This window comes from Nuphar pumila, chromosome 5 (assembly GCF_984573655.1).
Source record: "Nuphar pumila chromosome 5, dmNupPumi1.hap1.1, whole genome shotgun sequence".
Classification (NCBI taxonomy): domain Eukaryota; kingdom Viridiplantae; phylum Streptophyta; class Magnoliopsida; order Nymphaeales; family Nymphaeaceae; genus Nuphar; species Nuphar pumila.
Window position 1 is genome coordinate 91511044 of NC_143253.1, and position 27263 is coordinate 91538306.

General features: G+C 37.9%; 3 protein-coding genes across 3 annotated transcripts; 1 reads left to right on the plus strand and 2 right to left on the minus strand.

Moving 5' to 3' along the window:
* Positions 1–8536: 8536 nt before the first annotated feature.
* Positions 8537–10592, plus strand: LOC149837812 (uncharacterized). The gene is made up of 2 exons (XM_090007499.1): positions 8537–9301; positions 9828–10592. Exons 1-2 carry the CDS (start codon positions 8710–8712, stop codon positions 10445–10447), a joined length of 1212 nt encoding a protein of 403 aa, XP_089863625.1. The 5' UTR covers positions 8537–8709; the 3' UTR covers positions 10448–10592.
* Positions 10593–17203: 6611 nt separating this feature from the next.
* Positions 17204–24930, minus strand: LOC149837813 (putative LRR receptor-like serine/threonine-protein kinase At1g51880). Its single transcript, XM_090006209.1, has 6 exons — positions 24190–24930; positions 23965–24097; positions 22459–22527; positions 22286–22357; positions 21160–21231; positions 17204–17570 (listed from the first exon to the last, which is right to left on the minus strand). The coding sequence occupies exons 1-6, from the start codon at positions 24587–24589 to the stop codon at positions 17384–17386; spliced, it is 933 nt and encodes a 310-aa protein (XP_089862335.1). The 5' UTR covers positions 24590–24930; the 3' UTR covers positions 17204–17383.
* Positions 24755–26941, minus strand: LOC149837814 (uncharacterized protein At1g24485-like). Its single transcript, XM_090008131.1, has 2 exons — positions 26869–26941; positions 24755–25284 (listed from the first exon to the last, which is right to left on the minus strand). The coding sequence occupies exons 1-2, from the start codon at positions 26939–26941 to the stop codon at positions 24755–24757; spliced, it is 603 nt and encodes a 200-aa protein (XP_089864257.1).
* Between the last annotated feature and the right edge of the window lie 322 nt (positions 26942–27263).

Below are 27263 nucleotides of genomic sequence, written 5' to 3' on the forward strand. Positions count from 1 at the left end.
AATCCATCAACAACCCCTTCTATCTAGACCACTTGGACAACCCAAGACAGGTCGAGTGTGCTCACTGGAGTCAATTATCAATCATGGAGTCATGCTATCATCGGCGCCCTCTCAACAAAGAACAAAATGGGGTTTATAGATGAGTCTGTGAGAAAATAAAATCCAACGACATTAAATTTTACAGCATTGACTCACTGCAATAACATGGTACTCTTATAGCTTTTAAATTCTTTATCCAGTGAACTCTCTGAATCGATAATATAAGAAGAGACAAATGTTGATATTTGGAATGATCTCCTTGAGAGATTTTCTCAAACAAATGGACCCAAAATATATCAAATCAAATGGGATATTGTGAGTCTCCAATAAGAAAATCTCTCAATGGCAGCTTATTATACCAAAATGAAAATCTTATGGGACGAGTTATATGTCCATGTTATCCTTCCTGCATGCACATGTGTAGTTGCCAAGGCACTCACTAAGATATATCAACAAGAAAGACTTATTCAATTCTTCATGGGATTGAATAAATTATATGCTTTCGTCAGAAGCCAGATTCTAATAATGGATCCATTGCCGATAATCAACAAAGCGTATAACTTGCTACTGCAAGAAGAACACCAAAGGGAACTACGTGTTGAACCCAACATGGAAATGAACATCGTTGCTGCGGTTGAGAGTGTTAGTTGAGTTTTTAAATCCCAAAAAGAAGGACGTTTCAAAGGAAAAAAGGCAAGCAAATGCAACCCAAGTTCAAGTGAAGAACAATGCCTCAAGCAGTGACATCCAACCCTAGCTTATCATGGAACAAGTCAACCAACTTCTTTCTCTCATCCCGATAGGTAAACAACAATCCATAGCCAACATGTCTGACAATCGTCCAAATCTCATCCTCTTTCCTATCTAATTTTTGGATTCTCGACATAGGAGCAACAAACCACATGTGTTGTTCGCTCTCTATGTTGTCATCCATAGAAAGTTATAAATTGTCCAAACCCATGAAACTTCTGAATGGATCATTCTCTCTGATCACCCATGTAGAAAAAGCCCTCGTCACTCCTAATATTGAATTCATTGGCATCCTTTGCATACCATCATTCAAGTTCAATCTAATTTCAATCAATAAACTTGTTAAATCCATTGGTTATAATGTTGTTTTTTTCTGATCATTGTGAAATTCAAGATGTTCACTCAAAGAAGAAGATTAGAGTGTGGTAGAGTGCATGTGGGCCTATATTTCCTTGATATGGATTCAAATAAGGTTGCTGCCACCATCATCGACCAAGCTTTGATGTTTGATCTTTGGCATTGAAGATTGAGACATCCTTATATTCAACATCATAAAGGTTTTTTCTCAGTTTAACAATTTGATTTCTTTCAATAATTGTCATTATGAAGTATGCCCTCTCGCTAAGCAGACACGTTTGTTGTTTCCTTCTAGTGACTCGTTCCTTACATCCTTTTGAATTGGTTCATTTTGATATTTGGGGTGGGTACGCTACATCATCCATTACTGGAGCCCATTATTTTCTATCTATGGTTGATGACTATAGTCGAACTATTTGAGTGCTCCTCTTGCGTTTCAAATTCCAGACCCAAAAGTTTTTAAGACTTTTGTTATGATGGTTAAAACCCAATTTTGTTCACAAATTAAATGTGTTCGATTGGACAATGTATCCAATTTTTCCCCCCATGATATTCAATCTTTCTTTCGTAACAATGGCATTTACACCATCATAGTTGTGTTTTAACACCCCAACAAAATGGGATCATTGAACGCAAACACAAACACAAACACTTGCTTGAGGTTGTAAGAGCTTTGTGGTTTCAAGCTCACTTACCCATAAAATTCTGGGGCAAATGCATTCTCACCGCAACCTATCTCATAAACTGTATTCCCACATAGGTTTTGAATAAAGAAGTGGATATGATGCCTCATGAAGTTCTTTATAAATCTGAACCCAAGTACAAACACTTTTGTGTTTTTGGATGTCTCTGCTATGCTCATAACATCCATGACAAGCAAAAGTTTGATAATCTAACTCGTAAATGTGTGTTTATTGGGTATCTGTTTGGTTAAAAGGGATACAAGGTAACCTTGAAACACAATCTATGTTTGTGAGTAGAGATGTTATACTTTATGAAAAAAAAAATCCTTTTCAACAAAGTGTTAACCATTCCCTCAATGAGTTTGTGATTCTTTTTCCTATTGATGAGGTCACTCCCAATCCAATTGATCCAAATGCGGTTCCAAATCACAATGTTCAAACTTCAGATCTAACCCAGTCTGACACTCCAAATGAAAATGGATCTTGTGAAAATCATGATATTTCTGAAACAAATAGTTTTAATGCCAACCTTAGGAGATCCACATGTGTCAGATCCACCCCTGCTTACTTGAAGGATTATGATTGCCCGCATGCAACACTCTACGCAAGCACATCACCTTCCAATTCAAGTGGGTCATCTTTTCCTCTTTGCCATTATTTATCCTTTTCAAAATTTTCTCCAAATCACCTTGCCTTTCTTGCTCCCATTTCATCCCATGATGAACCTAACGATTTCATATCCCTCATGGGTGATGAGAAATGGAGACATGCCATGCAAGCTGAAACAAAGGTACTTGAAGAAAATAATTCCTGGACTATTTCTAAGTTGCCTCAAGGAGGAAGGCTATTGGATCAAAGTGAATTTTCAAAATAAAATACAAGTTAAATAGGTCTAGCGAACAATATAAAGTGTGGTTGGTAGCAAAAAGATACACACAACAGGAAGGTCTAGACTACCATGACACCTTTGCCCTAGTAGCAAAACTTGTCATGATACTATGTTTACTTTCTATGGCTGCCATCTATCAATGGCTCTTACATCAATTGGATGTAAACAACACATTTTTGTATGGAGATCTAGATGAAGACATCTATATGAAATTGCCATCGGGATATTCTCTAAAGGGGGACCCTAATATTTGCAAATTAAATAAATCCCTCTATAGCTTAAAACAAGCTTCAAGACAATGGTTTGAAACATTTTTCAAGCTCTTAAAGAAGCCAGTTTCAAACAATCTCCTGTGGATTACTCCTTGTTTTCTTTAATATAAAGAGACAAGAGAACCTTTGTCATGGTTTATGTTGATGATATAATTGTAACAGAAAATGATGAACATATGATTTACAAATTGAAGAAATTCCTCAACTACTGTTTTCACATCAAAGATTTGAGAAGTCTAAAATATTTTCTTGGGATCAAGGTAACATGATCCAAACAAGGAATCTTCTTAAATAAGAGAAAATATACATTGAAATTGTTGGACACAGGGCACCTTGGAGCAAAAACAAGTGACATATCCATGGAGCAAAATCTCAAACTGGATCACATGAGAGATCCATTAAAAGATCACACATCCGATAGGAGATTGGTAAGACGTCTCATCTATCTCACCATTATGCATCCTGACAATCACTTATTCAGTGAATATTTTGAGTCAATTCATGCATGAACCAAGGGAACCTCATTGGGATGCAACAATAAAATTGTTACGATATCTTAAGTGCACACTCGGTCAAAGAATATGATTAAGTGCATACATCGAGCTCCAGTTATCATGTGACTTTGACTCAGATTGAGCTAGTTGCTCATTTACCAAGAGATCCACCACCCAGTATTGCAGGTTTCTTGGATCAAGTCTTATATCTTGGAAAACAAAAAAAAAAAACCCACAATCTCTAGATCCTCAGCAGAAGAAGAGTACCAGTAGATGGAGCAGCTACTAGTGAAGTTGTATGGTTAAAGTATTTGTTTCATGATCTTGGGATTGATCATTCTCAACCAGTCACACTGAACTCTAATAATCAATACGTATTACACATAGCTGCGAACCGAGTGTTCCATAAGCTTACCAAACATATCGAGCTTCACTGTTATTTTTTAGAGAAAAATTGCAACAAGAGATCCTTTTCACCAAGTATGTACCTGGTAAGCATCAAAGAGCTGACATCCTGACCAAAGCCTTAGGAGGTGATCAATTTAACTACTTGGTTGGCAAGTTGGAGCATGAGGAGTGATAAAATCAGTAAGTTGCCATAATAAATGTAAATTCAGAAAAGCCGATATTCAAGGTTATCTTAAGGTGATTTGTAATCAATAAATGATCTCAAAATGATAAGGTAATTCAAATGATTCGTAACAACTAGCACATTTAGTGGGAACAACCAACGGATTTGGTGGGATCAGATTTCTGAATATCGATATCTGTTGTATCATAACTTCCTTTTTTTTAACTTTGTATTGTCACTGTAGTTTATCTTTCAGCTGAGATATATATCTCACACTGTCTCACGTGAAGTAATTAATCAAAGAATACATTTTCACAACATTGTGTCTCTCTCTCATTCTCATTCTCACATCATCTCCTTTTCACATCTCTCAAGATGCGGAAATCTCTCCAGATCTATATCAGCAGCATGAGAAACACCAGAAATTACGATGGAAGAGCAGAGAACACATCAAAGGAGAGAAACGAACCCGATCAAAACGAAACCAAAAGAAGAGAAAATAGTTAATAAAAGAAGTGGAAAGATCAAATCCTTACCCCAAATCTGGTTGTGTCGTTCTTACCCCACCATCATCACCGCCACCTACCATCGTCGTTGCGTTAGAGCTTTGGCATCTCTTGGTGCCCCCCTTTCTTGAACTATCGATGGCATTTAGAGATTGGGCCTTCAATTAAAAAGATCGAAGGAATAGAACCAAAAAAGGGAGGGAGAAAAGGATTCAGAAGCCCTAGTGTTTCGCAAGGAGCAAATGAAAAAAGGGGGGTCATCTCCCTCAAAAAGATTTGGCGAGGCTTTCAAAATTTTGATTCAGTGAAAGAGGATTTTCACTGATGCAAGAATAGGATGCTTCAGTGAAAGCCAATAATCTTTGGCAAAAATAGATATTGTGTCAAAGAAACAAAAGTTTTTTCTGGTGCAATGTAGGGTTGCACCAGTGTAAGCTATTTTCGCTGGCGCTGGATTTTCCTGCGCCACTGTAAGTCTTTCTTGACTCAACCCCTTTAAACGCAAACGCGTTTTACACTGGCGCTACAACGTGCCAGTGTGCACCAGTAAAATGCAGATCTCTTGTAGTATTATATGGTTGGGTAGATTGAAATGCTAGATGCTAAAGTCCCGCCATTCATTTAAATCAAGGTAAGGGGCTATCACCTTTTGACAAATTGAACAGACAAAAACGAAAAACATTCTACATGTTTTTTTAAATCCAGGATGATCTGCTCAAATATACCATCCGAACTTAAGTCCGAACCCAAATCCAACCCTCTATCCTTCTCGTCTTACAAAAGTAATGATTACATGGCACCTCACATTTTGGCATGGGCCTACGCCAAATCAGCAAGCCCCTGCCACCTCAGATCCTTGGATCTGAGATCATCAAATGGACCCTAATGGTATCCTGCTCATTCAATCCCAGCTCCATCTAGCTGTTATAAAGCCTTTCTTCGTCTCAAGAACTAGGTAGGCTTTGAGAAAAATTAGGCATTCTTACTTTATTTTTTATTTATGACACGAAAAAACCATTGCAGGGATCGGAGACCTAGTCGCACTGGACTTAACCTGCCATACTTACAATCACCATCCCTGTAGCATAAAACTCTGTGGGCACACTTATGGCCCCAGTGAGACATCTTGCCCTCAGGATTTGAACCTAGACCGCCCGTCTAGTGGCCTAGCCCCATCACACTATGCCAAACCCCTTTAGGGCTTGGCATATATTTCTATTTGCTTCCGCCTTTTACATTGCAGTGCTGCAATATGGACACATGTCAAGATTGAAGGACATGCTTCCTTGGACCGGGTATAAGATTGTCCTCTTGTCCATAGGATTCCACATCATGATTGGGTCTGTGGCCAGTCTGGCTTGCTTCTTGGATTTAGGATCATCAGTGGGTCAGAACCAGGGCTAGACAAATTGCATATGTTTGATTTTGTCAGGCACAGAACGGGTTGGTGTCCATCTTGGCACAGTTCAAACCTGGTCTAACTGGGTGGATCTAAGCACAGTGTTCACAATAAGGTTGACTATGATCAGAACTGGTGAGCCCTACTTTAAAGCAATAATGATCTATATAACACAGATATCACCGATATGATATAAAAATGTGATATTTTCAAAATATAGCCTGTTATTAAAATGTTGTGCTTTTAATCTAACATTAGTACAATAAAAGAATGTTTGTTATATTTTTTATACAATTTAGTTTTCTTTTTATATATATATATATATTTTATACTTCTTTTGTATATTTATATGTGCCGATATTTTTTTCTAGATTTTTCTGAGAAAATAGTGATAAAAAACAGCAACCTTATTATGAAAGGGGTCTGGCCAGCTGGTAAGAGTATGGGTTGTAAGTTGGATAAATTCATTATTATTATTATTATTATTATTATTATTGTTATTGTTATTATTATTATTGTTATTATTATTTGGCTTGGGTCCAAGTCAGCGGCCACACATTGGGAAACTTCTGGTTGGTAAACCCCTGGAGGTCCCTTTGCCCATTATGGAGTATACCTAGCTTAAAACTTATGGCAAGTGACGGCCTTCATGGGTTTTGAACTTGTGACATCTCTTCAGCTTGGTGACATTCAAGAGTTGTTTCCCCTACCACATGAGCGTAGCCCTTGTGGGGTATAAATTCACCTATTTAGCTGGTTCTAGCAGCAGCTGAGTCTAATTTGCCAATTGTTTGGATCTAGTGCAAATTTCTCATAACCAAACCTAGTCCAAGTGCCACCTAAATTGTCTCAAGAAAAATCCAGCAGGGTCTGATTATGGTGGATTTGGTTGCAGTGCCAGACCTTATGCAACTCCTAGTTCAATTTCAGCAAGCCATGCTAGATCAGAATCAGATCAATCTGCCTGACGTAGACATGAACCAAATCCCACCTGTTTACGTGCATCATTCAAGAAACTAAGGGTAGGTAGATTCTATTGAAATAGGTTGATGGGAAGACGGTCCATACATTTAAGACAGTAGGAGGGACACGATTCATAGGATCTGGAAGGGTACCTACCCTACCCCTAGGACAGGGTGGTCCACTTCTTTTTTGTTATCCTTTGGTTATATAAATATTTGCCGGATCCAACATAAACCTGGATCCCACACAAAAGCCCGCATTTTTTATGCTTGTAGTACAGTGATTTACAAAAAACTGCCAAACTTGTCAGCTTTTTATGAGAAGCCTCTTAATATCTCAGTTATTACATTTGGCGACTGCTTTTATAATTTATATTTCAAAGACACACTTGGTCCTAAAATGACTAAAGTGCCCTCATTCTTTTTTATGGCATAAGATATCTTGTTCTATAAGATATGATAAAAATGTCATTTACATCGCCGCCGTGTATTCCGTATGCATTACGATAATTTATAACCCGGAGGTATCTTGTTCTATAAAATATGCTAAAAATGCCTTTTTTTATTTATAACGCGAAGAAACCACACCCAGGACAAAGACCTGGTTGCACTGGCTCAGCCTGCCATGTCTACTATCGTCGTGCCGGCAGAGTAAAATTTTGAGGGTAGGACCCCCTACCCTCGAGCCTATACTACACCTTGGCTTGCACAGAGGGGCGATGCCCATGAGAATCGAACCTTGACTGCCTGTCTAACATCCAAGACTCTACCCCACTGCGCCAACCCCTCCTTGAGGCTAAAAATACCGTTTGATATCTCATGCTTGTATTTCAGGTCAGACCAGCCCAGCCTGACTTGAAACCCCCTAAGGTTCGACAAGCCAAATTTTGACCTAAGCGCTGAACCCAATAATTCTAGGGTTAGGTCTTTTAAGCTGGACCGGTAAACAGGCTGGGTCTTGTACGGCCACACCATTTCATCTTGGCCATACGCGGGTCCACTCGTTTACCAATCGGACTGGGTGAGCCCCAATTCTTGTTGAGCTCACATGGTTAAATTTAGATCGAATGTAATACAATATATTATAAGTAGTTGATAAGTTAAGCAGCTTTGTAAATTACTTCGAATGTTGTCAATAAATATATGTAGGTTGGAAACATAAATACGTCAGAATTGGTCGCCTCTCACCATAATTTACAAGCAGTTGAGAGTGCCAACGTATGGGAGGGAAGATCAGGTGCAAAGTAATTGTACACTTTTAATGTGCTGCTGCACCTGATCACTCTCTATCATTAGTTGGGTCCCACAGATGACAGGCTGTAATTCAAAGATGGAGGGTGATCAGGTACAGCGGCACACTTCTGATCCTCTCTCTCCCTCCATATGGTGTCCATTTATACATGGGGGCTGATAATTCATCTAGTGCCAACAAATGGTAAAAAGGTGAAAAGCAAGCAGGAAGAACAGCATAGCAAAGAGGCATATATTTTCTTGGCAGTACATATGATAATATGAATGGAAGGTAAGAATTTCAGCATATGAGGAAATAAAAGTGATGTGGGTCTCAAATTTGCCTTTTATCCTTATTAATTAAATGATTGGCAGCATCACCTGCCAACACCATCTTCATCATCATCCTCCCCTCCCTAAAGACTGCTAGCCCCAATGGCCCAACACCACCCACTCGAAGAAGCCTTCTTCCCCTCTTCTGTACTTTCACAGTCGTTGATGAAAGGTGTTTAACTGGTTAGTTTGAGCATTCAGTGAAGGGGTTTTTTTCATCCAATATGGCAGAAAGCAGAAAACCCAGAAAGCCTGCATGGAAAACCCACCATCTTGACAAGCCACTCTCTGCTGCTCAGAGGCCACCTTCTTGGTCAGCCTTTAGGGATCTTCTCACTTGTAAACACCTGGAGTTGGTTGGTGACAAGAGGAGGAAATACAATAAGATTGGTTGCTCTGGTTCTCTCTGCAACCTCAGGGACAACACCAGGGTGATGCAAAGGCCAGAGACCACCTCGCTTGATGGTGTGAAGAAAGGCATACACAGCAAGAATGATCTTCTGGTGAATGGTGGTGCTGGATTTAGAAGGCCTGTGAAAGCTTGTTCAAGTGACATTAGGAGTATCAGTAGTGGAAGTGTTAGCAGCAAAGGTTTCTCTTGCTCATCCAATTCATCAACAATCAATGGTGGGAGTTTGAGGGGAGTGCATCTGAAGAGGCTTTCTGGTTGCTACGAATGCCATGCTGTTGTTGATCCGGTTAATGGGATCTCAAGGCTCGGGTCGCCGAGGAGTAGCATCAATTCCTGCGCTCACTGTGGCGAGATTTTCATGAAAGCTGAGAGTTTGGAGCTTCATCTATCAATCGAACATGCTGGTAAAACATGACCCAAAATAGTTTTTTTTTGCGCTATTTTTGTGTTGTATTTCTTTTTTTTCAACTTCTGATAAGTACCCCTTAGCAAAAACATGTTTCTTCTTCCTTGAAGATGTGTTTCTCATGTTGAAAATCTAGATTAATTTTTTGTTCAGTTGGCACTGTGTAAATTCATTCAAGGAAATGAGAAGAAACAAGGTTTAAAAGGGATGTCGTCGGCAGTTAAGCTGTTGCTACCAAAAACAAAAATTACCTGCAATTGAGTTACAAATTCTATCATTTAATAAAGATACAGAAGAAATATTAGAAGCTGGGATTTTTCCTTTGTGTTTCCCTGTTTCTCTGGTTTCTTTCTGCACCATTGACTAGATTTCGCCTAATAAAGTTTATCTGCTTATCAATGTTTGCAGCAGAAACTATGTAGCTTATGGATCATTGTTTTCCTCTGTTTTTCAATTGTGCTTTGTTTCATTTGTTTCTCAAAGCTCAAAAACTGATCGTCTCCCTGTTTTTTTATGGCCAACAGTATCTGAATTGGGACCAGAGGATTCTAGCAGAAACATAGTGGAGATCATATTCCAATCAAGTTGGTTAAAGAAGGAAAGCCCAGTTTGCAGGATAGACAGGATTCTCAAGGTTCACAACACTCAAAAGACCATCAACAAGTTCGAAGACTATAGGGATTCAGTGAAGGCAAAAGCAAACAGGCTCACGAAGAAACACCCCAGATTAATAGCAGATGGAAATGAACTGCTCAGGTTCCTCTGTACCACATTCATCTGTTCAATTGGTATTAATGGAACCTCCACTCTATGTAACTCGATTGCCAATTGCAATGTATGCAATATTATTAAGAACGGATTCAAGATTGAAGGAACTGGTGGGATTTGCACTACTGCTAGCAGTGGCAAAGCTCATGATTCCGTCAAAACCAGATCAAATAAGAAGAGGGCCATGTTGGTCTGCCGGGTGATTGCCGGGAGAATCAAGAAAAATCATGAAGCAATTGAGGAGGCCACCCCCTGTAGCAGGTATGACTCAGTTGCAGGTCAAGCTGGAACCTATTCAAACTTGGATGAACTTTATGTCTTTAATGCAAGGGCTATATTGCCTTGCTTTGTTGTGATCTATGGAGCTTTGGACTAAATTGAATGGCTCAGTTGAAGTGTAAAGATGCCATATGCTCATTTAAATTTCATATTGGTATTCGTTCATTCTGTAGCTTTTCTATGATGGATGATGAACATCTGTATGGGTTTCAGATTTTGCAAGGATAAGATTCTGCAGTTCACTTTTTCTTTTCCCTCTTCTTTTCTTTGTATTAAGATTTGAGATGGCATGTGGTGTTTGAAATGTTGCTGGCTACATTATGTGAGCTGGTGTGAGAGTGATCTGTCATCAACTGAAGGATACTATGTATATCTTGTTAACTAGTACTGAAAACTATGCTACATGAAAAGAAAAAGGACCAAAAAACAGGTATAATTTAGATAGGCAGATTGGCTGGAATTGAATTATGGCAACACTTTGTCCAAGAGGGAGCTACAGGTTGACTGCCAGCTTGCAATTTTGGTACTACTCTGCAGTTCTGGACACACATACAGTGAATAAGTTGCACATTGACTCACAACTTAATGGCAAGGCCTAAAATTGAAGGAATCCGCTGTTGTAATTTAAGCGCCCCTCCCTACGGATTCACTTGCATTGATTCCTAGTAAAAGTTAAAGGATTGTCCTGACGATAATATCTCCATTTTTTTACAGTTGTGATATCTTGCTGTGGGCAGCACCAAGCTGCTATAAACATATCCAGAAAGTGCTTATAAATCTTGGAGCCCATACTCATCCTTTCGGTACCTACATGGGTGTAGCTTGTAGGACAAAGTTGTGAATGTTCATGTTTTGTAAAGGCCAATGCTCATTTTTAGCTAAATTTTTATGAAAAGCATAAATGTTTGACATTTAGCATAAAGTGAATATTAAGCAAGGCATATTCTGAATTCTGAAATAAGCTTTTATGTATTTTAATTCAAAAGTTCCCTTGGAATATTTTCTCTAAAAAAAATGTTTCATTGGAATATCCTTTTGATAAGCATAATCATTTCCTAAATTTAATTAGCTTTATAGATCTTTGGCCAAGTCCAACCCTACATTACCTAGTAGGCTTGGCAGGCTTATTATTGAGTCAAGCAAATAGGGTGCTAGCCAGACCTGACCATAGTCGTCGGACCAAACTGGGTCCTCATCAGGATCTGACTCTTAAGATCCAAACTGGCGCTCTGACTCATGCATGCAATGCATTTTTCTCAAGAAGCATTAATCGCATCAGGCTGGGTGTAGAAATGAGCAGTTGATTCCAGACTTGAACTGTGATGAAACCAATAAAGCCCAATCCTGAACTTGACCCTGCTGGTGCCTGGTGGACCTCAGGTTAGGATTCCCACCAGGGGAGTCTTGGTCTCCTTAACCAATCAGAGTTTTTGAGTAAAAGGGTAGAACATGTGAAGTGGTCTACATAGTACTAATAACTCTTTATGGCTTTATGCTAAGTGTGCAAAAATGTAGCAAAAAACAGTTTAACTATTTCCAAACAAGTTATTTTTATTATTTCACTGTACTGTAACACTTTTCAGACTCATTCCCAAGGTTAAAATTTTGAACGTTCTATGAGCATTTTTTGATTTAACAGTAGTAAAGTTGGAACATGTGAAGCGTGTGGGCCACATTGCTTGTGTTGTCAGGATCGGTATCCTCCCTGAAAATCGATTCAGGGAGTTCTGAAATCAATAGAATTGAATCGGACAAATTTTAACCAGCAGATGACACATGCCACAAAAATATTAAAATAATATTGTAAACCAATTTTAAAATAATTTAAAAATAAGCCCAATCAGCATGGTAACCGATACTATACGACAATGATACTGACAACATTGATGCACATTGCTAATATTGACAGTACAGTTAGAGAGCCATGAGCCAACATGTTTTTAGGTGAAGTTAAAAGGGCCTTTGGACCCAATTGCAGAGGCATCGATCGGTAAAGATATAACAAAGATTTGATGCACTGTATGTTCCATTTGTGATCACGTGATGCCTTCAACAGAGACATTGGAAGACCAAGAAAACAAATGTTTGCTATTGTTATCTGTTCTGTTGGCGTGGAGCAAACATGGGGATGGTTTCTTATGATGTGAAACAATTACAGAGAGCTTCACATTGGCGTGCATTTTATGCTTCATGTACATGTGCAGATCCATGTGCTCATTCTTTATGGTCCATGTGCGTGGATGCATAATACATGTTTTCTTGTATGTGGTGTGCTTTGGTAGCCCTACATCATGTGGGATCTAACGGCTGTGAATGAGTTAGATTCTACCATTAAAGGTATTGGGTTTAGAACTATGTCACATGGATACGCATATGTGGACGGATGGATTATGTTTTTGAGCCTTGAATAGGCAATTTTTATGAAAAGTAGGACATCAAGAGATACATTTTTTTATATTTGTATATAAAAGAATGTTTTTTATTGTTTTTTATATATTAAAATATATTTTATGAATAATAACATACAAAACACAATAAAATTTATAAATACTGTACGACACAAGTCATGTCGTGTCCCCTAGACATTAGAGTCCAAGTGGTGTACTGGTGTGGACCCCTGGAAAAGGTCCTAGCAGTTGGAGCAACTTTTGCTGCAACCTGAGAAGATTTCAAGCATCGGAAAACGGACACGGGGCACACAATTTTGTCTAGTTTTCACTAAGACCAATATTTATGGGACACGACACGGGACAAAATTTGAGTATCCATGCGACACAAATTTCAAATTTTCTACCACATCTTCACTTTTGTGCTTGGCTCCGAGAACATATGACAGGAACTCAACTTTTGGGTTATACTCTTTGTCAACTTATCATTGCACATAAAAAACAGTTCATTTTTTCAGAATTTCTCATTAAAGCGCCCAAAGGGACTTGTGCCTAGGCTGCTTGGCAGACGGTTTAGGCTTAGGGATGGCAGTGGACCGGGGAACAAGGGCCCCCCGCCCCACCTCGCCCCCCTTTGGACCAGGGATGAAGGGCATAAAATGGGGGATGGAGGAGGGGACTAAGGTTAAAATCTATCCTCGTGTGTGGAGATAGAGGTGGGGATGGACTTATGCTTTCCCCTGCCCCACGCCACCCCGTCCCCAATCCTTCAATGAATGACTATAGAGTAAGGAAAAACTGAGCCCCGCTCTGCCTCGCCCCCGTTTGAACCGGGAATGGAGAACTTGAAACGGGGACGGAAGCGGGGGTGGAGGTTAAAATCCATTCCCGTGCAGAGATGGAGGTTCGGATTTTGAAACAGGGCGAGGGTGGAGACCTTGTCCCCCGCCCCCGCCCCAGTCCAAGTCCACTGCCATCCCTATTTAGGCTCAAATCTGATAAGTGTCACCCATTATGCAAGCCGCTGCATGGCGACTCTTTGCAGGTAAGAAGTAAGCCCACGGAGTTTTATGCTGCCAGGACAGTAACCCTAAGTGCGGCAGACAGAACCAGTGAGGCTAGGTCTCTTTCTGAAGGTAGTTTCTCCGTATAAATATAAAAAAAATTAGTTCCTCATTTGAAATTATGTTCTTAGCCATGTTAATTTAGTGCCTTGACTTGCAATCATTTTCTTTCTATCACGACTCTCTTTTCAGGCAGTGAACACATGAATCATAAGTCCAAGCTTAATTACTCCCTATTTCTAGAGGCTCAGATTTCTATTGGAATTCTTAATGTTGCACCGACAGATCAGCCTTGGATTCTCTGTGCTTCATTTGTCCTTTACATATAATGACTCATAAAATTTGTTGTGTGTGTGTTTCTAAAATGACAAAAATAATCCATTGTGGCTATCAATCCAATCCAGCTAGCTTCAGACATCAACATTGGAGGGAAATAATATGAATAGATTCTCCTTTCTCAATAATTAACATGTAATTAACAAGAAAATCACAATAATTACAAGTTACAATGATTTATGGCTTGGGGGTGTAAGTAGGGTGTCAACGGGTCGGGTTTGGTTCAGACTTAGGTGGAACCAGACTTGGATCCAGTTTTTGGGTATGGTACCGGGTCTGGACCCGGGTCTAATAGGGTCCACTATAAGAAAAATTAACCATACCCAGACCCGATAAAAACTACATGAACCAGACCCGATCTATACCTGGTAAAACCATTTTTTTATCATTTTTACATTAAAAAATTGTGGGTCTTAATCAAAATTCAGGTCTGGGTCTGGTATAAAATTTCACAAACTATACCCGTGTCCATGTATTAATCGGATGTTCGGGTCCAAACTCGGGTCTTATTATTTATCACCATACCCAGACCCTATACCTGGTAAACTCGACCCGCTAAGTGTAACTGATTTGGTTGGTTCTTCTGCCAAAGCAAAAAAAAATGGTGATTTGGGTACCGGTAGGATTTCATTAAACCTGATTTCATAAATAGGGTCAAAAATTGGGAAACATGAATGGATTTGAATTGGTTGGGTTTCGGTTCTGGAATAAGATTTACATCAGACCCATGTCAGTCATCGTTCTAGGTCTATATCATGCTGGGCACTGAACAGGTGCTTGTAGGTCAGAATATGAATGTTCAGGTTTTTTATGGTTTGGGTATAAAATGGGACCAAGTCTGAATTGGTTTGAGCACATATTATGATAAATCAATTGAGTCAGGCATAAAAAGCATATCAGGCTCTATATGGACCAAGTCTTAAATGAAAAACATAAAAGCCAACCCGTTTCACTACTGGGCCTAAATTTCAGACTTTACCCGGCCTAGAGGTCCATGAAAATCTGCTTTGGTCTGCCAAACTGATGCAGCCATACATGAATATGATACCAAAATCAACTACATACAAGAACATCCAAAAATACCTTATCTAGGAAAACTGACAAGTAATAGCTAAAAACAATAAGAAATCATCTCTCTCTAGGTTATAAGTCCTAATTATAATAGGTTTCCTCTTTTCTAATAAGCTTTCTAATTCCATCAAACTTTCTAATTCTAAAATATGGATCAAATATATAAATCTAGTATTCAATTAAAATCTAAAAAGACATTATATATATATATATATATATATATATATATATATATATATATATATATATATATATATATATATATGGATCCTACGTTGGTCTCGCTCTGGATATGTTTCACCAACCCCAATTGTAGTCATATTATCTCATCAATTAAGATGGGTTAAGTTCATGTTTGTTCTTGGGTGATAGATTCTGCATTCATGTGCAAAAGAAGATAATAATTAAGTCCATGAAAATTTTATTAGATAAAAAAGCATTGTGAGGACTTGGCAAATTAACCAAGGTTGTTAAAAGTGTCGAGGTGAGGCTAAGTGTATCTCTATAAAGCGAGGTGTAAGTATCAAGGTATTGAAGCACAAATATCACAACAATCAGATAAAAAAAAACATGCAACTATATAATAAAATAAAAAATAAGTAAATAATTATGTATTTTACTAACAATAACTTGTGAGAACAAATATATTTTCGCATAAAAAAGGATCACATTCATACACACATAAAAAGTACATTCAAACACATAGGCATATGAAAACTTAAGAACTAAAAGATCAACTTGGTTTTAAAGTAAGGTTAACGACAAAACTAACATAACATATCTCACCTAATTAAAATAGTATCATGAGTTTTTATTCAAATTTCAATTTATAAGTAAATTGAAAATATTCATAACTCATGTTGAGCTTCCGAAGATCTAGTTGACAGAAAAAAAAATCACACATGAACTAGATGAACATGTCATGGTTTGGGTTACAATGTTTTGTATTTCACTTGTGCATGCATATTTGGTCAAGCTATTCTAATGTTAGAGAAACTTATGCACTTAATAGATTCGCAATTAATGTAATGCCTTGTATGCCAAACAATACAAAAAAAATGATGAACATTTGAACCAATTAACTCAAAATTAGGGTTTGTTTGCTCGAAAAGAGAATCTTCAAAACTCACAAAATTCTAAGAATATATATATATATATATATATATATATATATATATATATATATATATATATAGATATATATATATATATATATAGAGAGAGAGAGAGAGAGAGAGAGAGAGAGAGAGGAACCCATACCAAGAGACAAAAAAAAGGAAGACTTAACAACTTTTAGAAAAATGAAAAAGCATGTTGCCCTTAATGCACACACTTGCCAACATAATTCACGTTACTTGCATACGTGAAACATTACCTTTTGATGTGAATACCTCGAGCAAGACGTGCACCTCAAAAAGTAAAATGCATGCTTCATAAACAACAATGCCTCAATGTTGCATCTCGAGGCATGAAGGCTCGCCTCACACCTGAGGCGTGGGCTTCATGCCTCCAAGCATAGGTACTTAACAACATTGAAATTAACATTACATTTAAACATCTTCATGGCAGCCAATTAATGATGCAAGGTCATAAAATGCATATAAAAATGCCATGAAGCCACACAAGAAACTATGAAACTTTACATGTCGATGACACGTGTTAAAACCATTAAAATAATATTTTAAAAATATTAAAAGTATTTTTTTAGTATTTTTTTACATTCGTTAAAAGATAGCCGATTCATATCGATTTTCAGCCCATACAATATGTATCGACCGATATGTACCGATACTAACAACACTGATCACGAGTTCAAAACCTATGGAGGCATCCCTAGCTGCAAGGTCGAAGCTGGGTGTACTCCCCAATGGGTAGGGGAACCTCAAGGGTATTGTCAATCAGAGGCCTACACAATGTATGTAAAAAATAAAATAAAACCCGGCCATGTGTTGCCAATATTGAGGATGAAGGTATTAACCGTTTGCAAACATGTACTTAGATCTTAATTTCGGGCTTTTATTATTATATTATTGGCAGCTCAAAATTAAATGTCACAAAATAATGCTATCCCTCTATGGACTTGAAAAGAAGAATCACACAAACATGACGTGGTAACGGATTAATAAACAGCAAGAAACATTTAATTTGATGCCAGCCTTGTTGATGAAGCCTATATTACGGGGAAAGGGTGAGCAAGAAGAATGCAATGGCTATGAGAAATGCTTTGCTGCCCTTCACATTGAGCTCACACCCAGAAGTATTTGCTTTGGACGAGCTGATGGGACCCTCGCCTGTTTGGCTTGAACTCGGACTTATTTGGCTTGAACTCGGACTCATGGTCAAGCGCGCATTACCAGTAATGCTGTTGCAGGCAAAAGATTTGATCAAAATGCCAATAAAATTCATATGAATACGTGATATATATATATATATATATATATATATATATATATATATATATATATATATATATATATATATATATATATAAAATCGTTAGAACACGAGAATTGAAATATGATAACTAGAAATATGGGCATTTTTCAATGTTTTTTATGTAAATCCAACTATGTGGATGTGCTTGGCATGGTGAATTTGCTAGGAATCAACTGTTGGATAGTGTATTTTCGATGAAAAATATGATTTTTGAATGCTTGAATATTTATGGTAATTATGAGCTATTGATTTTAAAGCATTAAAAAAATCTCTTTTTTGCATCAAAATCGAATAATTCAAGAGTGGGTTCTTATAAACCAAGCATGTAGATCACATCTTTACGGTCAGATTCAAGAAAAAAATAACAAAAATTTCATGAAAATCGCAGTTCACACGTTAGATCTCATATTTTAATATATATGGGTTAATATTGGCTACTAATCAAGGTACGATGCAAATGAGCTAGAAATCATAGACAATGATAGGCGCAAGTTGTATCAACTTAATCTAACCACATAATCTAACCACATAAATGTGTTCAACATGATTTGTTTGCTAAGAATCAAGCCTTGGATCATGCTTTTAATGTGATTTTTTGAGTTATGAAATTTTGGGCCATTGATATTTTAACCCCACATAAAAACTTAATTACATGATTCAAAACAAGTTTTCCACTAAACAAACCATGTAGAACAGATCTCTGTGGTTAGATTGAGTTGATAAAACCTGCACCTATGATTTCAAGCTCATTAGTATTGTACCTTTATTAGTAGCCAATATTAACCCAATATATATATATATAGTAGTTGGTAGCTATGCACGTAACAAAAAGTGGGACAACATTCAGCGCATTTTTCCACCAAAACACCTTTAGCGGTGACAAAAGTCATCGCTAAAGGTCTAGTACCTTTAGTAGCAACTTTTGTCATTGCTAAAAGTCTTGTCAAGATCTTTAGCAGTGACTTTTGTTGCAACTAAAAGTCCCGCCGAGACCTTTAGCCACTACAAAAGTCACTGCTAAAGGTCCCAAACATTTAGCTGCGGAAAAACGATGCTCTACCACCTTCTATATATATATATATATATATATATATATATATATATATATATATATATATATATATATATATATATATATATATATATATATAGAGTAATGTGTTCCTTAAGCCCACTTTTTTCGTTAGGTCTCTTTATGCCCTTTCAAAAATAATAGTTTTAAGTATTTTTTTGCACGTCTAACGCCATAGATATGATCAATAGGTTTTTGTTTAGTGGGAAACAGCTTTTGGATCATCGAAATCTGAACTATATACAAGTTTTTTCGGTGATCCAAAATCAATGGCTATGAAGGTACTAAATTTGTTGCTCATAAAAATATGTATTTTCATTGAAAAAACATGATTCAAAAGTCGATTCTCACTAAATCGATCATGCTAAACACATTAACGTTTCAAATCTATTATAAAACACTTAAAACCTATAGGGGAAAATGGGTCAAAACAAGAAATGGGCCATAATATATTCAATTTTTTATATGTATATAGAGTAGTGTGTTCCTTAGGCCCCTTTTTTCATTAGGTCTTGTTAGGCCACTTGAAAAATCATAGTTTTAAGTTTTTTTTTCACGGCTAATACTGTAGATATGATCTATAAGTTTTGTTTAGTGGAAACCAGTTTTGGATGATCGGAATCTGACCTGTATACAGGTTTTTCCAATGATTCAAAATCAATGGCTACGAAGGTATCAAGTTTTCCTGACTCATAAAAATATATTTTTTCATACAAAAACATGATCTATGAGTCGATTCCCACTAAATCGAGCATGCTAAACACATCTAAAGATAACACTTAAAGCCCATGGGGCAGAACATGGCAGAATGAGAAATGGGGCTTAATATGTTCAGTTCTCTCTCTCTCTCTCTCTCTCTCTCTCTCTCTCTCTCTATATATATATATATATATATATATATATATATAGAGAGAGAGAGAGAGAGAGAGAGAGAGAGAGAGAGTAATGGGTCCGTGCTAAATGAAATTGGCTAAATGGGATTTTCAGCTTCTCCGATGCTTTTTACGTGGTTCCGACCCTATAAATGTGTTGGGCAAGGTCAATTTAATAAGAATCCACATCTGGATCATGTGTTTTCAATGAAAAAAAAATGATGTTTGGAACCTCAAAATTTTACAAAGATTTTGGATTGTTGATTTTTTGAACCTTATAAAAACCTACCCATGTGTTGGAATCGAGCTTCAAGAGCTGATCGCTATAAAATCAATTACATAGATCACATCGGTGCGGTCAGAATTTAAAAATAAAATGAAAAAGGCCTGAAAAACCCATTTAACACATTTCATTTTTGCATATTTCATTTAACAAGAACCCATTACTCTCTCTCTCTCTCTCTATATATATATTATATATATATATACATATATATATAGTCAATAAAATATGAGAACTACAGTGTGAACCACTATTTTTATGATTTTTCTTATTATTTTCTCTTAAATCTAACCATACAATCTACATGATTGATTTTATGAGGACTAACTCTTGAATCACCCAATTATGATGCATAAATAAGATTTTTAAGTCTTTAAAATTAATGACTCAATCTTTATAAATATTCAACCATACAAAAAATCATATTTTATTCATCAAAAATACACTATCCAACATTTGATTTCTATCAAATTCACCATGCCAAACACATCTACATAGTTGGATTTGTAAAAAATGGGTTGGAAATGCCCTGTTCACATGGTAGTTCTTATATATTTGGTACTAACGAAGGTATGGAACTATTGAGATGCAAATCATAGGTGCAAGATGTATCAATTCAATCTAACTACATACATGTGTTCAGCATGGTTTGTTTTATTAAGGATCGTGCCTTGGATCAAGTTTTTCTACATAAAAACATGAATTTTGAGTTATGAAGTTTGGGCACATTGCGTGCCATTGATTTTTTAATTCCTTAAAAAACCGACCTACTTGTTATAATCATGCGATTCAAAACACATTTCCTACTAAATATACCATGCAGAACAATTGAAATTTTTTGAAGAAAAGATGGATTCTACTCAATAGCCCGTTGCCTTCATTAATACCAAATATTCAAATATAGAGAAATTGAAACCTACAAGGTAGAAACCGTAAAAACCCTACCCACTAAGAATTTTTTCGGTATTTTTTTGAAATTCTGACTTTACGATGTATTCAACATAATCAATTTACTAGAAATTGAAACATGGATCATGCATTTTGGATGAAAAAACAGTATTTGAAGCCTCAAGAATTTATGAAAATTATATAAACACAGCTGTAAGGTCAGAATTTCAAAAAAATAACAAAAATTGATGGTCCCAAGCAATCTGGTACCATCTGGTAGGGATGCAGTCGAGTAGCTCTCCACTGCTCTTCAAATATATATATATATATATATATATATATATATATAAACAGTCTCTCTCTCAATCTTTCATGATTTTAATTTGTGTTTTCCACTTACTTTAGCTTTATGTATGGATTGTTTGTCAACGATGATGGTATTGTTCCACTGAAATCATTATCTGCCAAATTCCTGCCCACCAAGTAAAGGGGATCTCATTAAAAGAACAGCAAACCAAGGAAATATATATGAAACCAACTTTCTATGTCGAGATGTGAGCTGTGCTTCACCGGCTGAAACATGTGAAGTGATTTTTTTTTGTGCTTTTTTAATAACAAGAAAAAAATTAAATAATTCTAGTAGCAAGAAATTTTCATATCTTCAAAACCATGCCACATATATCGTGATCTTTTGAAAATATCGTGATTTTATTGCTATCAAGAGATTCGAAACTTGTATAATTGGACTCTAATAAATTACTGAGATCAGACCCAGTTTTGGACTAAATCAGGGGCCTATATCTGAACAAAAAATTGCATGCAGAATTATATTTAATTTGGATTCCATGTGGGACCAAAATTTGATTCCACCTATATCCTTGTTCGGCCTCGATCTTGCCCCAAGTTTAGATTTTGCTCTAGACCCATGTTGGTGTTTGCCTCATATGTTGGGATCAAAGGTAGCCAACCTATTCCTATTCACAGATAACTGCCAACTTTTTTTCGGTTATTATATTTAACCTCCTGATCTTTCTCAAATGACAAGAAGGGCATGCCGTCTTATAATTGGTCAATTATAATTAGCCAAATAAAATGCAGTCCTAAAGTATTCTGGATGTCTACGTGATCATTATTCATTAGCTAAAAGAATGTGTAATTAATTAAAATGAGTTATTTTATACTTTTTTAGGGCACATCAAGAAAAAGCAGTTATTTTAATGTAATATGCAAAAAGAATCATTTAAGTGCAGATTAATGATAAGAATTTACTCCTTCACAATTTTGTTCTCTCCATTTTATTTTATTGTGTTTTTTGGATAATTGGAAAAAACCGTCTTAGTCACTTGTGAGCTCATTCCCCTAGCTCCCCTTGCCCACTTGGAAAGTACCTACCAGATGAACATAGCCCTGTGGCTTATTTTGCTTGTTTTAAAGCATTCTTTTTCGTATGTTTTTCTAAAGAATTTCAGGTAGTTGGATGAGATTCAAACGCTTAGAAGAGCATTTCAGGAACCATATATACTTACAATTCTTTCAAATTAGGAAAATCTGCAAGGAATTGGGGCACTGTGCCATTCAAACTGTTGTTATGCAAGTCGCTGCAATGAAATGATGGCAACAAAATCGAGCCAATTAGTGTCATGAGTAGTTGAAGAAAACCCCAAAAAAAAGAAGAAGAAAAAGCATGGTTTGTACGTACATTATCTCAAGAGTATTCAAGCTGCTGAAATCTGGTAGTCCTCCACTCAATCCAAATCCACTAAGGTGCCTGAAACACCCACCAGCTTTGATAAGAGAATGCTAAAATTTGTTGTATGCTAGACTAGTGCTTGCTAAAGGCTATGCTTGAGCAGTGGAAAAGACTTTTTTTTTTTTTCAAACAGAGAAAGCTGGATATTTTAAATACCTGTATTTTTTAAGGCTATGTTTGGAATCTGTAGCTGGGATGGGCGTTTATGGAGATTATGCATTTGAAGAAGTGGCAGCAGTTAGTGTAAATACAAAGAAGAAAGGGCCCCACTTCACATCCCAAATGCATAAACGCCCATCCCATCTAGCTACTAAACAACAAAGTGGTGGTAAGCGATATCTGGTACATGGGGCTTAAGAGATATCTGGTAAGGGTCTGCCTAATCCCAGCTTACTTATTTTTTTTTTAAAAAAAAGATTTTTTCTTGGGACCACCAAGTGCATAAACGCTTATCCCAGCTACCAGATTCCAAACGAGACAACCAAGGTAGTTTGACCAAGATTTTAGTTCCCAACCACCAAATGCGAAAACGCCCATACCAGCTACCAGATTCCAAACAGAGCTTAAAGCTCTCAAAACTGGTAGTTGGAGGCAGTTTATGCATTTCAAAAAGGTGGTACCCGCCAACCAGGAGAGGAGGTGGTAATTACTAAATCTATTCATTAGTACAAATACAAAGGAAAGAGGACCTCACTTCCCATCTCAAAAGCATAAACTCTCATCCCAACTAATAGTTTCCCAACATCCACCGTTAAGTTTTTACAAAATGCATCAACTCCCATCTCAGCTACTGGATTTCAAACAAGGCTTAAAGGAAGGGGAAGGTAAGGACGTGGCAATCAATGATTCACTTAATCTGCTTTCTCATATTTGAGAAGGGATCCTGTCTTATCAAATTGCCAAATTCCAAGTGAGTGCTTATCAGGTCAAATGCGTTTCTGACGGCAATCCATCAGTGTTGCCTCTAAGATAGGGGCGTCAACTGGTGGGTTTTACCCGAATCAAAGGATCCGAGTATGGCAACAAATACGAGGACATGATTAAGACCCAGTCCAAATTCGAACGTCCAATTAATACATGAACCTGAGTATAGTTTGTGAAATTTTATTTACACTAACTGCTAAAAAATGATGTCAAAACCATGTGACAGGCATTTCCAGATTACGGTCAGAGCTTCCTCCAACCTGATACGCACTCATTGCAAGTGGTATAGACACGTGTTCGGACCACACGCGTGTTATTGGTGTTGTGGTCCCCACCGAAGGAAAAGGCTTTGTACCTCCTACGAAAACGTTCTCTTACCTGCCAATGTAAAAAGGAGACCATAGCCTCTATGGTCCTTGGATATTTACCATTTTTTTATTCAATTTGACCAGGTCCCGTCTCGTCAAATGTGTATACGATGAAAAATAAAATGGCGTTTTACCTAATCTGCATGAGAGAGAGAGAGATTACAATGATGTAACTCGAGGCGGGTCATCATTGTTACAGGCCAGCCAGTCCCAGCTGTATCCTTGGGGAAGACAAGGATCTCCACTCCACGAATCCAGTTGTTCGAACTTGCTTTGTAATCCATTCAAAGCTTGTACTGACCAATATTGATCCAAACTCACACTAGTTAGAGACAATTCTAGAAACAGCTATATATATAGAGATTGAGAGAGAGAGAGAGACCACTACCATCATCACTACGGGTTCCGTTGGTAATCCTTCGTATGATCTTAAAGAACTCTATGGCGTTGATTAGTGGAGGAAGCGTGGAGACCGACGAACTCCCCAAGGAAATGTTTGTGTCCTCAGAGATGGAAACGTCAAAGTAGCAATACTCGTACGCCTCCTGATAAGTTGGAACTATCAGGTCGGGACTCCGCGTCCCATCGACATAAATGTAGAAGGATCTGTTCTGAAATCCAGTATCGAGCTGAGACACTTCGGCGAAGTACAAATTGATGTAGGTGTCGATGGCGCTATCGCTTGCGATGGGGTTGGGGATCGTCAACAAGGTCGCCCATGCGTCCTCTGGCGTCACGGCGTGGAGCAGCACTTGCTTCGGAGGCTTGTCCAGAACGCTCACCTTCATCACGTTGCTGTCGCTATCAACGCTCGTTAAACCCTCAATATCCTCAATAGGGTTCCAGATACGGTCGTAAGGGTCATCCGAGTACCTGCAAACGGTCTTTCTCGCATTTTAAACGTCAAAATATCGGTAAAAAACACAGGTCAATCGAGCCCCCATCCTTTGATTTTACCTAGTAGTGTTAAGCGATCCAAAGGCAGTCCTTTGGAGAGTAGATAGGGCGTCTTCTGTGCTCTTCGTCTCGTACATCTTCGAGTGGAGGCTTCGGACCTCAAGGGAAGTGATGAAGGGTATGTGACCAGGCTTCGTCTGGGCGAGGCACACGCTGATGCTCTCTCCCTTCACCGCGTACGTCACTTCACGATACAAGAAGTCCGTGAGGGAGGTCGTGACGTTGTCCCAGCGGTTGCCGTCGAACTGAAGGCCGAACGTCGGTGGCGAAGACTTGCCGTCGTAGTTGCCGTAGTAAAAGATGGCCCTCACCAGGTACTTGTTGCCGGGCGTCACGCCGGGAATGACGTAGCAGTTCTTCTTCCGGGCGGTGAAGAGTCGGAGTGTCCCCCAGGTCGGTGGGTAAGACTCTCCGATGTCAACCGCTCGGGTTTCTCCCGTTTTGATGTAACGGTCGTCAGCCACCCATGGGATCCCTCTAGAGTCAGTGTAACCTTCACTGGCACCGCAGTCGATGCTTACAAACACTGAGTGACACGACACCAATACAAAAAAACACAGGAAGGTCATATATATTTCCGAAATGCAGAGTAATGGTGTTGCTAAAATTACCGAAACGGTACGGGGTCGAATCGATTCAGCCTCCTTTAAAAAAAACCCATCGATTTTGGGTCCCGATTTATTACATCGTTTTTTTTAAATAATTAAGTGAAAAAAGTCATCTTTGAAATGGAACCACTAATTCCATTCGACTCGGTTCAGAACGATTTTAACAACATTGGCAAGGGTTGATGAGCAGTGCAAGCACTAAAGCGTTTGGGGTTTGAAAATTTGCAATGTTGTGAACCTCAATTCATGATCCCATCCCATGATCTCTTAAGTTTAGATCTTCGTGGAATCTGGAAAGAGTTTCCCATGTGTGATGCGATCCAAACATCGGCAATGTCGCAAGCAACTTAGTCGTGGCAACGTTGTGCGGGCCCTGCAACAATTGAATGCGGCTCAACTCAAAATCAAGGCCATGTAATTGGGAGAGATGATCAATGCAACATTCAATCCTTGCCGTCCAACTGCGTCCAGGACTAGTCCACATTCTCACCTGGATGTGGACTACTTCCAGCCGTCCAGATGCATCATCAGTTGGACAGCCAGGGTTGAACATATATAGATCCTTTGATATCATATGTCAAAGGACACCCATCTTAAATCTCTGTCATCCCCAATCATCATGCCCCTCTTAAATCTAATGATGCAAGTTGTTTTGGTCAAATCTGATGTTATAAACTGATTCAGTATGATCGACTTATATTTTTCAACAAAAAAATATGACTTTTTAAAACCACGAAAAATTGTGTTTTGTCAACAGTTAGTTTTTAAATAGCCAAAAACCTTGCAAACAAGTCGGATTTAGACAATTTAAATGTCTATCTTCACTAAACGAATGATGTAGATCACATGCATGGAGTCGGATTTGATCAAAACAACTTTAATCAATAAAATCCCTTAATCAGAATAAAAATCGACCAACTTTGGCATGCATACTCCTCGCCAAGTTGTGATTAATCAACAAAATCACAAATCATCATTAATAGATAAAATCATGAATCACATTAACAATTATAGGCATTTAGATTTTAAAAATACAAGTAAACAAAGACTTATTTAGTTATACTATAAAAATTGGTGGCATATTAATATTATAATTATACAATATAAAATTATGCCCAAATTAATCTGCATTTAGTAACACCACCACCAACCTCTCATGTTTTCTCTCTTCTCTCCACATTTTCACTGAGGAAAAACCACCTTGCTTATCCTGTTCATTTCACTGGTGTAAGTCCCCAAGTTCCTTTTGCCCACCAGACAGTACACTCAGCTTGGACCTCGCAACAAAGGACAATACGGGACTTTAGGTTTTGAACTCATGACATCCAATCATCCCCTATCAGATGAGCAGAACTCTCGTGGGCAAGTTTTTCTCAGCTTTTTGTTTTTCTGTTTTTTCTTTTTGGGGTGCCATTTATCAAGGCAATTGGCAACATAATGAATGTTTAAAATTCATGCGGCCAACTAAAAGGGAGGAAGAAGAGAAAGACATTAGTACTTACATTGATCAGATGTCAATGCAGAAACACAGGTGAGGATCAGCAGCAAGCAGAGAATTTGGATAAGATTGGCCATGTCTGAACTATGGAACAGAAGGAGAGTTGATGAGGAAACCACAACCCAGAGTTGGCCGGATTTATGAATGACGGGAGTTGACTCGGAGTCGTCGGTTGGCTGGTCTTGGACACAAATGAGATGGGTCCAAATAATTAATGGCCGCAAGGGTTTCGCTCAGCTGGTTGGTGCAACTTGTGAACGTCTCCAAGTTGAATGACGGGAGTTTACTCGAAGTCGCTGGGCGGTTTGGTCTTTGAAGTAAATGAGATGGGTCCCATTTCTATGGTCGTTCACTGACTTTTCTTTTTGGGGAATTTACTTATAGTCACCAAACTTATGG